This window comes from Bemisia tabaci, chromosome 2, assembly GCF_918797505.1.
Source record: "Bemisia tabaci chromosome 2, PGI_BMITA_v3".
Lineage (NCBI taxonomy): Eukaryota > Metazoa > Arthropoda > Insecta > Hemiptera > Aleyrodidae > Bemisia > Bemisia tabaci.
Window position 1 is genome coordinate 2,618,346 of NC_092794.1, and position 13,075 is coordinate 2,631,420.

At 42.4% G+C, this 13,075-nt stretch overlaps 1 protein-coding gene across 10 annotated transcripts in view; it reads right to left on the reverse strand.

Annotated features, from left to right (window-relative positions):
* Window positions 1-13,075, reverse strand: part of pyd (zonula occludens-like protein polychaetoid) — a 321,021-nt gene that overhangs the window by 104,354 nt on the left and 203,592 nt on the right. Inside the window, exon 1 of one of the 10 annotated variants that reach the window (XM_072296557.1) lies at window positions 7,377-7,818. The exons of the other annotated variants lie outside the window; for them this stretch is intronic. Coding sequence (XP_072152658.1) covers window positions 7,377-7,520 — 144 coding nt within the window. The 5' untranslated portion in view covers window positions 7,521-7,818. Of the gene's footprint in view, window positions 1-7,376; window positions 7,819-13,075 lie in introns of those variants that run through there. 10 annotated transcript variants of the gene reach the window in all.

The following is a 13,075-nucleotide window of genomic DNA, read 5'->3' on the forward strand; positions in this document are numbered from 1 at the left end:
ACTGGGTACGGGTAAGGCAAGCGTAGTTTGGCGACAAGAGACGAGTCAAGTCCCGACATCAGCAGTAGATTCAAGGTAACTACTTTCGGAAAAAACGAAACCAAAAATTTGAGGCTCAGAACATGGTTCGCAATTTCACATTTCCCAGAAGGTTCAGATTTCATGAGACTATCAAGAAAGAAAATTACTAAATTGGATGAAATTGTAGAGTTTCATGGGCCTCTTTGATTGTTATTGATATGTTTGTCGCGAAGTGCGCCGGATAACGTCGTTCCTTTGACGTAAGGACGTATCTCTTAATCCACATGGACGTATTTATGCTAAAAGGAACTATGCCTCACGCAAACCCTATGCACATAGTTCCTTTTCGCCACAAATGGACGTATTTATGCTAAAAGGAACTATGTCTCACGCAAATCCTATGCACATAGTTCCTTTTAGCGTAAATTCGTCAACATGACCCCCGGAAATCATGGAGTTACATGGATCATACTGCCGTGCTAAGGAAGAACGCCGTATGAACCTTCGAGAGTTGCCAAATTTCCTTCGATAAAATGCTCAATTTTTAGGAAAGTTATGAATATTTTCTCTTGAAATTTTCAGATTTTTTCGGTGGAAATGCGGCCAAAATTATCTGAAAAATTCGAATGAAATAATTCATATAGGCTTACCAGGAAATTCGTGTTTTAGCAAAGTCAATTTGGCAACGCCTGAAGGTTCATACGGCGTTCTTCCTTCGTGGGGCAGCATAGGGCTCACGTGGAAATTGAAATACGCCCTTCCGTCAGAGGAGCGACCATAAAATGGACGTATTTATGCTAAAAGGAACTATGTACGTAGGGATTGCGTATAACATAGTTCCTTTTAGCATAAATACGTCCATATCTTATTATATCATATCGTTCTTACAGCGTTCGAGTTAACAGATGGTGCGGATGAAAATAGGGTGCTGAATACTGCCGTGCTAAGGAAGAACGCCGTATCAACATTCGAGGGTTTCCAAATTTCCTTCGATAAAATGTTTATTCTTTAGGGAACTTATGAATATTTTTCCTTCATATTTCCAGAACCTTTAGGTGAAATTGCGAACTAAATTATCTGAAAAATTGGAAGGAAAATATTCATCAAACCCATCAAACCATCGTGAAACCCATCAAAAGTGTAACTTTTTCGTCCATTTTTCTCGTCTTTTTGCTGTAGAAATGCTGTCCAGAATGATGGCGATTTGGCAACTTCGCCCCCTCATTTCTCAAAAACCGTGCGTGTGCGCAAGCTAAAATTTTTACCAGAGTTTTAGGGTATCATAAGGTATCGTTTGAGCCCGGTTTCAGAAAAATCCCCGCTGGCCCAAATTGTGCCGTTCTTGGCGTCGCTCTTTACCGGGAAATTCGCGTTTCATCAAAGAAAATTTGGCAACGCCTGAGGGTTCATACGGCGTTCTTTCATGGGTCATTTTAACCTCGGACGAGAGAAGAAGCGAAGCCGTTGCGTGTTTAGGACGGCTTCGGTGGAAAGCTCGGCTGGATCCGAGTCGGCGATGACTCTCGGCAGGCGACAAGCGACAGGCATTCTGCCGTGTTCAGGAAGAACGCCGTATGAGCCATTAGACGTTGCCAAATTTCATTCGATAAAAACCGAATTTATCGGGAAAATCGTGAGTATTTACCCCCAAAATTTTCTGACCATTTTGTACGCAATTCAATCTAAAAATCTGAAAATTTCATAGAAAAATATGCATAAATATTGTCAAAAATACATGTTTTATCAAGGGAAATTTGGCAACTCTCGAATGTTCATACGACGTTTTTCCTTAGGGCGGGAGCATTGTTGGCGCAATGAGACGCGACCTGAAGCATCTTCATTCATAAGCGGTGCGCAAGTCGCTAGAGGAGGTCCTTCACCTCATTGACTAGGCTCGGCAGAACCGTTCAATCACTGCACCTGACAATGAGAGAACTCTTTGTTGGATGGGGACACTCACACCGAAATTATCCGCATTTTTCCCCGCCCGAACTTGAGCGTCTCTATACAGGGTTCCCAAATCAAACGCCAACAAATTCAAGTATCGATTCTCCATATCCAGACGGGACTTCTTGGCTCTGCATTGGAAAAAAAAGTCGCTGGGATCGAGAGTCCGGACTCTTGAAAAAATTTACAAGAAAAAATACTCTTGATTCAATCGGACTTTTTGCTTAAATCAAAGAGGAATCCGCCTGAATCAAGAGGCTCGACTCTTCGATTCAAAGAAAATTCGGATTGAATCAAGATAGGTTTTTCTTGTCGATGTTTTAAAGAGTCTGGATTCTGGATCCAAGTGACTTGTTTTCCAGAGTGAGACACTGAGACATTTTTCGTTTGGGCCACTTCAGCACGCTGATTGTTGAAATTGTTGAAATGTAAAAAATAGAAATCGGGTCTTACTATTCAGTAGAGGAGTTTCGAGAAGTTTACAAACGAACACATACCTGAAACAGAACGAAATATTGAATATGAATCTTGTAGACTGGAAAAAAAACATCAGGGAACTTCCAACATTAAGATCAAGGTTTAAAAAGAATTGAGGCCACGATATATTTCTAGCTGAAAATGTAAACAACGCAAACTTTAATGCTTCGAGAAAAATTGGAATTATTTTTGAAAAATAAAAAAAAAGTATAATTTTCCCCTTCAAATTTCAAACGAGCATTTTCTGCCTTTTTAAATTCCCCGAAAGCGGATTTTGCAGGACCTGTTCATATGGCCCGGCGGCCCGGGTAACTAGGCGCTTCTTGAATTACGCCAGGGTAAAATTTAATACTCTGCCATATTGCTTCAGTGACATTTTGCTCTACGTTCAACGGTTTAAGAGAAAAATCGGTCATTTTCATGAAAGCCGGGATTAATGTGGACTATCAATTTTTTCGTGCACTGGAAAAAAACACATTGGATCTAGAGCCCAGACTCTTGAAAACATTGACAGGAAAAAATGCTATTGATTTAATCAGATTTAAGCTTAAATCAAAAGAAAATCCGCTCAAATTAAGAGGCTTGGTTCTTGATTTAAACACAAATCCGATTGAATCAAGAGTATTTTTTCTTGTCAATGTTTTTAAGAGCCTGGACTCTAGATCTAATGTGGTTTTTTTTTCCAGTGTGATGAAATTATCTGGGGTCCAATGTCATTATTAGATACTCAAAACAGAGTTACCTGGAGTAAAAATTCATCGTCTACAAATTTTACCTGCAACATTTGGCGCTAAAACCAATATTTTGGGCGTAAAATGGAAAATTTAGGAGAAATTTTTGGGTAAATTTTTTGCGGCTTTTCAGCGACTTTTACATATTCGGATTCTACTCATTTTTCTGCGTTTTTCGATGTATAAAAACCTTTTACTGCAATTATGTCCGGGTCAAACCAAATCTCGCCCCGACTATAGGAGAAGGTTTCGAAAATGTCGCGTCTCGTGGGCCTCGGGGCAGAGGTCATAGGACCACGTGCCTCGGAAGAGCGGCCCAAATACGCTACGCAGAGACAAAGGGCCGGGGCCCCGAGGGCCAAGACAGGGGGCAGGGCTCCCCACTCAGCTCCGAAGAAAAAGGAAAATAGAAAAAGAAGAATGAAATTGATGAGAGGCTTTTGTAAACAGTAGCTGCGTCGCCCTCCGTCCTCGCCGTCCGGGGGTCCGGGTGCCCCGCGTCCCATGTCGGGAGCGTGCCGCCGCCGCGCAACATCCCAACTCGCGAGGGATTCCACCGCCCTTTCCTGTCCAAACAACGCCGGAGTCATTCCAACTCCACCATCCATTCGTTGTTTTTCCGTGTAGTCTTCCATTTGCATGCCACGAAGCGACGACCAATTCTCCCATCCTAACGTAAAACGCCCTATGGGCATTCCGATGTTGCCGAATCTTTGCTTAGAAAATATTTATTTCTCAAGGAAAACTAAGAATTTTCCCCAGAAATTTTTGCATACTTCAAATCAATGCAAATTTTTTATTGCTTCATCTGAACGTGCTTAGAGAGCTGATTTCGCGGTATTTTTTGTAATTTTTTCTAATATAGAAAATAGTATAAAAGTAGATTTAAAAGAGGAGAAAACGCACCGCCTAGTGACGTTATCTGGCGGCATTTCCCATTTAAATACACGTATTTTAGCAGATTTGATAATATTGTCATATCTTCTCCAAGAATTGTTCAATTCATCGACCAAGGGTATCCTCGTCTTCAGTTCACTCGGTAGTTTCCACTTAAACACAAAATTCATCAAATTTCAGAAACCTGCAAATTCTCCGTCATGAAGGAAATTCTCTGAAAAATATGAAGAGATGAATAAATTCTGCGGAAAAGTAGTGATTTGAAGATGGGAATTTGACAACATCCTCGGGCCCATACGGCGTTTGTTCTGAGGACGGGAATCCATGTCCGGCGACTTGTTCGGGGCCCCGGCCCGGCCGGGACAATGGGAGGCTACAAGCAGCAAGCTCACAATGAACCGTGCAGCGGCCAGACACGCGCTCTCGTGCCCCCCCTCCAGCGATGCGACCAAGTAATATCCAACTTACACGGATAGGAGGGAATGAGTCAGTTCTGCTAGTCACTCAACCGTGTTTTGGTCGTGTAAGGTTATAGGTTAGGAAAATTGAAAAAGATGTGTTTAAACGCCAAGTTTCTACGTCCAATATTGACGAAAACATAGCCCATCGAAAACCGCGGTGTGTGACGTCACATAGAGGATTGGCCGGCAAGGAGCTCGGATTGGCCATAAGGCCAATCTACCATTGGCAGATACGCCCCCTTGACGCACCGCAAATGCGCCCCCGCGCCCCTCTGACAGATAGCAAAATAAAAAAGAAAAAAATTACGACTTACCGAGACTTTATGCGGAACATTTCTTAAATGAACGGAAGAAGAGAGAGAGTTAAGAGTAAAGAAAGGTGCTTTTGATAGGGGTTAACCGCGGTCCAAGGACTACTTTCTGAAGCGTAAACACTTTTTTGCGAAAATTTTCACCTTTTTGTTGATATTCAGCCGCTTTATCATCCCCTTCCTTCATTAGCTATGTATAACTCCCTTAGAAGCTATGTTCGGTTCGATTTTTAGACATACTCACCCTATATAGACCTCAAGAGAGACTTTTAATCATATTTCTTCCCTTTCAAAATGACTATTGGTTTGGACATACCATAGCATATCTCGGGAAAACTTAACCTTAATTTATCTCAAAATTCAAAAATAAGAGACATATAAAGTGAAAACGCGATACAAATATTCGGACAAGATGGATGTCCAAATTGCATATGAAAAATGTGAGACGCGATGGCGTGAGTCGTGAACTCGCAATGCTCTGCTCTATGTTACTAGTTTGAAGCACCATTACGAATAAGACAAACGCAAACAAACACAATGTGGAAAAAGAGGGAGAGAAAGGATGCGCGTTTACGACGGCGCAGAGATACAACTATTCGTACTTGATGGACGTCCGTGCTGCATCTGAAAAATTGAAGGCGCGATGACGCGTGAAGCGTGAACTCTCAATGCTCTGCTATATGCTGTTAATGAGGTGTCGCGTCGCTCAGATTCGGGAGAAAAGTTAAAGAAAAAGGCCCGAACACATTTTTCCTGTCCACGGCTGTGCTGTGTTACTCACGTAGTGCTTAAAGCACCATTACGAATAAGACAAACGGAAACAAATACAATATGGAAATAGAGGAAGGGAAAGGATGCGCTTTAACGACGGCGCAGAGATACAACTATTCGTACTTGATGGACGTCCGTGCTGCATCCGAAAAATTGAAGGCGCGATGACGAGGAGCGAGAGTTCTCAATGCTCTGCTATATACCGTCACGAGGTGTCGCTCAGTTTCGGGAGAAAAATTAAAAAAGAGGTCCGAATACGTTTTTCCTGTCTTCGGCTGTATTGATACTCGTTCTTTTGAAAACACTGATAGGCCAGCGCGGTGGTATTGAGGACTTTTTCAAGTTGTAGAATTCAAGATGGATTTATATTACACCCCAATCCCCCTCTCACCATACACACATCAACACTGATAAAAAAAAAAAAACGTGGGTAACTGTGCGAAGCAATGTCAAGATGCAGCTCTATGGATGGTTTGATATTCTCATTGTTGGAGCCGTAGACGCGAACGAACAAATCAAAATATTGCAAATAAAAATGCGCTCAAAAAATTACCTTAAAATTAGTGATTTGCCAAGGAAAATTTGGCAACTCCTGAAAGCTCATACGGCGTTTTTCCTTAGCACGGCAGTACACACCGCGCTGTTTCAGAGACATGGTTAATTTTCCTCGGTACTATTCGAAGTAAATGAACTTCGAGTATTTCCGGTTCAGTACAAAACGTCGTGCGAAGACAAGCATGGGCAGCACAAAATAATATGCAAACATTCGGAGCTTGTTTAAATTTCTGCTTTTGTTAGTTCTGCTGATTGGCGGCTAAGTGTTTTTACCCCTTCTTGAACAACCGTCTTAACGGACGAATTGCGCAAATATCTAAGCATTGAAAAAAACAAGCCTCATGAGATTTGCTTTTCATTATTGTTAGGAGAGCGCTTCGCTGTACGTAACCGGATTGTGTGGAGATCGTGCACTTTTGTCACACTACAAGATTCTGTCGTCGAAAACACAGGACACAGGTCTTTCGTTTGAAAAATATGATGATTAAACTTCTATCAAAAAACTTTTTGGTGGAAAAGAGAGAAGTACAAAACGGCTACGTGCCTGGCACCTTTCAACAAAAAGAAATGGCTATGGGGCTGAGATCACCGATTTTATATATATGTGTCGAAGGCAAATAGTCAAATCAGGCATTATGTCGAATGCCTAGGTAAATGGTCAAATATTCTTACTTAGATTGAAATTTAGATTTTTTACCCTAATGGACAGAATAATTCGTTTTTTTCTGCATTACAGAATTCTCTGTAAAAACATGCAGCATACAGTAGTATATTAAACGATTTTTAGCTCCTGAACACATTTATCTTAAAATTTTCAGTACATCATAAAACATAGAATTTTTAAAATGTTAGCATTTTAATGTACTAGAGGCTTGTCAAAAGGAAGTAACAAGGAAAGTTCGCGGATTTGAATAGTTATTCTTCTCAAAATATTGAAAATCCGTGAACTTCTCCCCATAATTTTACAGAATTCCGTAAACTGTCAAAATTTTACTACCGGCCTAGACGTTTGATAAAATGCCTGATTTGACTAATTGCCTGCGACATATGCATGTACGTAAGCAAAAAAAAAACAAGTATGGTTATTTTGATTCCTGGGACCTTAAAACGTCTAGAAATGAAGAATTTGCAACTTTTTTTTTTTTTTTTTTTTTTTTTTTTTTTTTCTCTCTGCCCTAGGGGAGCGAGAAAGTAAAAAACTTTACCTTTCTGGAGCGTCTTCTGGCGGATCCGACGGATTCGCGGCTGTTCCTGCGTCGTCGCTGGCTCCCGTGGGACAAAATCGGGGTGCCAGGCGCCGGGGGACGGCGTTCCCGCTTGGAGCCCCGCAGCAACTTCATCAGCTTCATTGATCCGATGCCACTCCTTCGGAGGCCCGTAAATAATCGAATCGACGGCTCGATTAATCGCACCAACTCAACTTCGATACCACCGAAAGGAACGCTCACTCTTGCCGACACGATCTTCGACGCACAGCCATCCGCACACTGTCACTCGGCTTGAGTTCGTAAAGAGAGCATTTTCGAAAAAAAAGGGGGTCTGCAAAGTGGAGCTGTTGATGTGACGTCTGCTTTGCCGTGCTACGGAGAAACGACGTATGGAATACGGATGTTGTCTAACTGTCTCGGATTGAATATTTATTTTTGATGAAATTTATTCATATTTTCCTCGGAAATTCAATATACACTGGAAAAAAACACATTGGATCTAGAGTCTAGACTCTTGAAAACATTGACAAGAAAAAATACTCTTGATTCAATCGGATTTTTGCTTGAATCGAAACGAAATCCGCTTAAATTAAAAGGCTTGGTTCTTGATTTAAGCTAAATTTTGATTGAATCACGAGTACTTTTTCTTATCGATGTTTTTAAGAGTCTGGACTCTAATTCCAATGTGTTTTTTTTCCAGTGTATTTCAGGATAGTTCCGGGGAATATAGTCGACTTAAGAGAGGCATATCAAAAACATAGGAGAAAAAAACGGGAAACAAGGCTAAAAATTACACATAAAAAATCCGAGACGTTTCGGTCGAAAACTAAGCCACTCTCAGTCGGAAGAATCAAAATAAAATATAAAAATTCCAAATAGAAGCCTGCAGACTACATGATGGCCGAGAAAATCAAACCAAAGAGAGCGTCTCGGATTTTTTTGTGTAATTTTTAGCCTTGTTTCCCGTTTTTTTCTCCTAAGTTTTAGATATCACCGTTGTCACGGGCTGTTGTTTTAGAAATTTTAACCTACAGAGAGTCATGGATAAAAAATTGTCAGACTACCCGATTTAAAACCTAGGAATGTCTACAGATGACAAATATGTTCGCATAAAATTTCGTCCTGATCATTGAAAGTATTTCAGCACGACAAGACTGGAAATACCCCTAACTTAACCATGCAATATATTGCGTATCGATGTCCAATTGGGCTGCTTTAAACTTTCAATGATCGGCCTACAATAGACACGAAAATCCGACAATATTAAAGTCCGAAATTGCGAAAAGACTAGCGTGATCTACAGAATCGTAAAAGGCGCTTTTTATAGCGGGGAGGAATGGATTATTTGGACTACATTTTGCAATTTGGAACTAGAAATTCTAGCCCGGTCCAAAGACAACTTATGTGCCATTAGTTTCCCTGTGCACATAAGTATTATTCCAGAGGAGCCAGAATTTATAGTTCTAAATTGCAAAATGCAGTCCATTTAATTCTGTATCGGCGGTAACCCATTCACCTATCTTCAGATTCATTTGTGACATCTTAACCAGCAATCAATGATTTTGAACAACTAACTGCTTACTCAGCCAATTTTTTCACTGTTGAAATTTCTCCTGTCTGAACAATTACATCGCAGAGCACTTTTTTCTTTCCCGAATTTCCCGGAAAGTTTTTGTTTTGCATGAGAAAATTTGGCAACGTTTAGATGTTAAAACGGCTTATGGTCTAAAGCACGGCGTTGCTGGAGTAAGCTCGATAAAAGGGGTGTTGCGGGAGGAGTGGGGCCTTATCTGGACAAAACCAGAGCAACAGACTACCGAGCAACGATCAAGTCAATGTATCCTTGACTGTTGCGCCGCGTAGTGCCACGCGATAGCTTTGGGGGCGTCCATTAAAGGGTGCTACACTGCTGCGGTTGAGGCAGCTAATGACACTACAGTTACTAACAATTCGTTGAGAAATCAGAAGCAAACACTGGAAAGAAAAACATATTGGATCTAGAGTCCAGACTCTTGAAAACATGACAAGAAAAAATACTCTTGATTCAATCAGATTTAAGCTTAAATCAAAAGGAAATCCGCTCAAATTAAGAGGCTTGGTTCTTGATTTAAGCAAAAATCCGATTGAATCAAGAGTATTTGGACGTATTTCTACCAAACAGACCTATGTGGAGGTGAGAAATATGGGGTGTGCTCGTCGAAGCTGCATAAGAAGCAATGTAAAAGTGGGCGTGATTCCTTTTGAAGAATTGGAAAAGCGGGATATTAAATTCTATCAAACAGACCTATGTGCCATCTGAATGCGGGATTCATGAGCCGCGGGCATGGCACGAGAGCGATGTGAACAGGGCTCATGAGTTAATGCCCCCCGACGAAGATCGCGCCCCCGCTCTGGGGCTCGATCATTGCCGCTGACGTCACTGGCGCTTTATTATTCTCATTCACTCTCACGGCCAGAGAACTAACGAGCACACCCCATATTTCTCACCTCCACATAGGTCTGTTTGATAGAAATACGTCCATTTTTCTTATCGATGTTTTTAAGAGTCTGGACTCTAGATGTGTTTTTTCCAGTGAAGTAGGAAACTTTGCTTTCGAAGAAAAAATAAATTTTTGCCGGAAAAAGTGTTTTTCCACGATTTATGGGCCCTTTACGGTGGCAAATTTAAAAAAAAAAAAAAAAAAAAAAAAAACATTCGACAACTTTGTTCCCAAACTAATTGCCGTAAACGCACGGGTCGTAAGACAATGATGGAGTTTTTCAGCCATCGTGCGTAAAAAGTTCAGCTTAAGTTCAGCTATGAGATATCAGCTTTAAGCTGAACTTTTTACGCACGATGGCTAAAAAACTCCATCATTGACATCTTTGTAGTTTGCGACAGAGTGGCCACAAACATGTAAAGCTAGACTTTTCTGAGACATCCAGCGGGCCGATTATTGAAATTGATAGACAAAGGTGACAAAGATGACAAAAAGGATATGGAGGGAACCTATTGGTGGAAGCTGGTGGTTGCAATGGACAAAGTCAGAAGGTTGTTTGGGCAGATCTTACTATATTCAGCTGATATACAAGAATCAAGCATTAAAACACGATTCTGTGACCAGCGTAACTGGCACATTGTTCACCAGTCCTCGTTTGGCGAATTTTCTGTCGTTGCTTATCAATCATCACCAGGCGAAAAGTATGGCGTTGAGCTCCGAGCCTAACTTTTGCTTCACCCGATTACACCAGTGGCGTGGCGTGCTTGGCGATATATCGATTGATCTAGGATCGATAAACAGGGTATACCTTAATAATCAATTCTCTACCGCAGCTTCAAATGGAAAAATATCGATAATCGATCATTGATGCCTTGCCACTGGATTACGAAGCTTAGATCGTTGGTGCGGGGCTACGCGTCTTGGGGTCTCTAAAATACTTTGTCTCTATCTCGGACCCATGTCCAGGGTGACTACTAAAACAGGCTGCACTGGAAAAAAAACACATTGGATCTAGAGTCCAGACTCTTAAAAACATCGACAAGAAAAAATACTCTTGATTCAATCAGCTTTAAGCTTAAATCAAGAACCAAGCCTCTTAATTTGAGCGGATTTGTCCTTTTTCTTGTCAATGTTTTCAAGAGTCTGGACTCTAGATCCAATGTTATTTTTTTTTCCAGTGTGGCCAAAAATTAGTACTTTTCCTGTACTTTTTCAGTGCATTCCCAAGAAATTCAGTACCTCCTCAACAGAAAAGTTCAGTACTTTTTCAGTACCTCCAATTGAAGGAATTCGAAAAATATCAAACATTTGGATTTCCCGCTCAAATTGCGACAAAAATGAGAAAAAAATGAAAAAATTCCGGGCAGGCCTTAAAAAATGAAAACTATTTCTGGACTTGTCGGAGTTTTGGACAGCCTGATGTCCCATGTGGATCCTGGATTCCATTCCCTCGGCCACGACGTGAGCGGCAACGCGGAGTTTTCCGAGTGAGTTCTACGAATTTCCTGGGCCGAGTCGAAGTGGGACTCCGTTACACCGAGACGCGGACGACGCGATGCACATGCGCATGCGCGCGCGGCGCGAGACGATCCCGTTTCATCTCACACGAGCCGCGCGCGCCAACACAATCGCCGCGCGCCGCGCCGCCGGGAAAAAATTCACCGCATCCACTCCCGAGCAACCGTGACAAGAGATCATTCCCGGACGGAGCCAATGGGCCAGTTCCGCTGGTCACAGAATCGTGTATTGATGCTTGATTCTTGTAGATTAGCTAAAAATAATCAGATCCGTCCAAACAGCAACTTCCTACGTAATATATTAACCGAGATATCATGCCTCGAAAAACTCGATTTATGACGTCATCCACCGCGGTAGTGCATACCATGTTATGCACTACCGCGGTGGATGACGTCAAAAACTCGACTTTTCAAAGGACGATATCTCGGTTAATATTGAACGTAGTGAATTGCTGTTTGCACAAGTTTTGATATTTTTAGCTAATCTACAAGAATCAAGCATCAATACACGAATACAAGACATTTTCCGTTTCCAAAGGTTTTCTGCTCTTTTGCGGCCTAAGAGCTCCATGATTTCGACATGTCCGAACTGCCCTCTATAGGCATATAGGTACTCTATTCTAGACATGCTGCAAATTAAGGATCTGTTCCTTGAGGGTGCCAGAATTTCTCGTATTTCTTTCGTTTATTTTGAGTCGTGAAAATCTTGAGCTAGGAGCCGCCCGGCTGCGCGCGGATTCGGTCCGTTTCGATGAATCGCGCTGGAGCGAGAGGACGCTGGCACGGTCGTGTGCCGTGTGTCTGTGCGTACATAACGCGCTCCGATTTACATGTTTAATTGGGATCAACTCGGCTTCGGCTCACCGTAAAGCCGGCTCCAGACTACGCGGCATTCGCCGAGTACCGAGCCGAGTCACGAATATTCGGGGTTCGAGAAGCGACGGGCAGATTCGAGCGTTTCCACGAGTGTACAGCGCCACACTACTCGTAAAAGTCGTACTTGGCTCGTCATTTGGCAAATAACGAATTTCTGATGGGATAGGACGAATGTTCGCCAAGTGAAAAAAAAACACTGGAAAACGCTGCACCTCTTCGCCCCCTTCCTACAAAACTATAGCGAACATTCGGCGAGTGAGGACGAGTAGTCTGGAAGACACCCCGATGTTGCCCTGATGTCGCGATGGACGCTCGGCTTCGTGCTCGCGATCCCTTTGACTCGTGTCACAAAAACCGACTTTTAGTGGATTGGGGCGAATGCCGAGCCGAGTGACTCGCCTCGCGTCAACACGAGCCAAGTCGACGCGAATGTTCCATCCAGACTACGCGGGACTTGCCGAATATTCGGTATTCGGCGAGTAATATTCGGCGAATGCCGCGTAGTCTGGAGCCGGCTTAATGCGTAACTCGGAGGCTGCGCCTTTGACCTCGCAACCTCGCTACTTGGCTCCAGCTCCGTTGCGAAACCCTGCCCCCCCCCCCCCCCCCCCCAGCATTCCGACCAGCGGTTGATTGTTGAAATCGAAAGACAAAGTGATAGACAAAGAAGGCATCGGGAGTATGGAGCGATCCTATTGGTTGAAAAGGTTGGTGCCTATAGACTACACTGGGAAAAAAAACACATTGGATCGAGAGTCCCGACTCTTGAAATCATTGACAAGAAAAAATACTCTTCATTCAATAGGATTTTTGCTTGAATCAA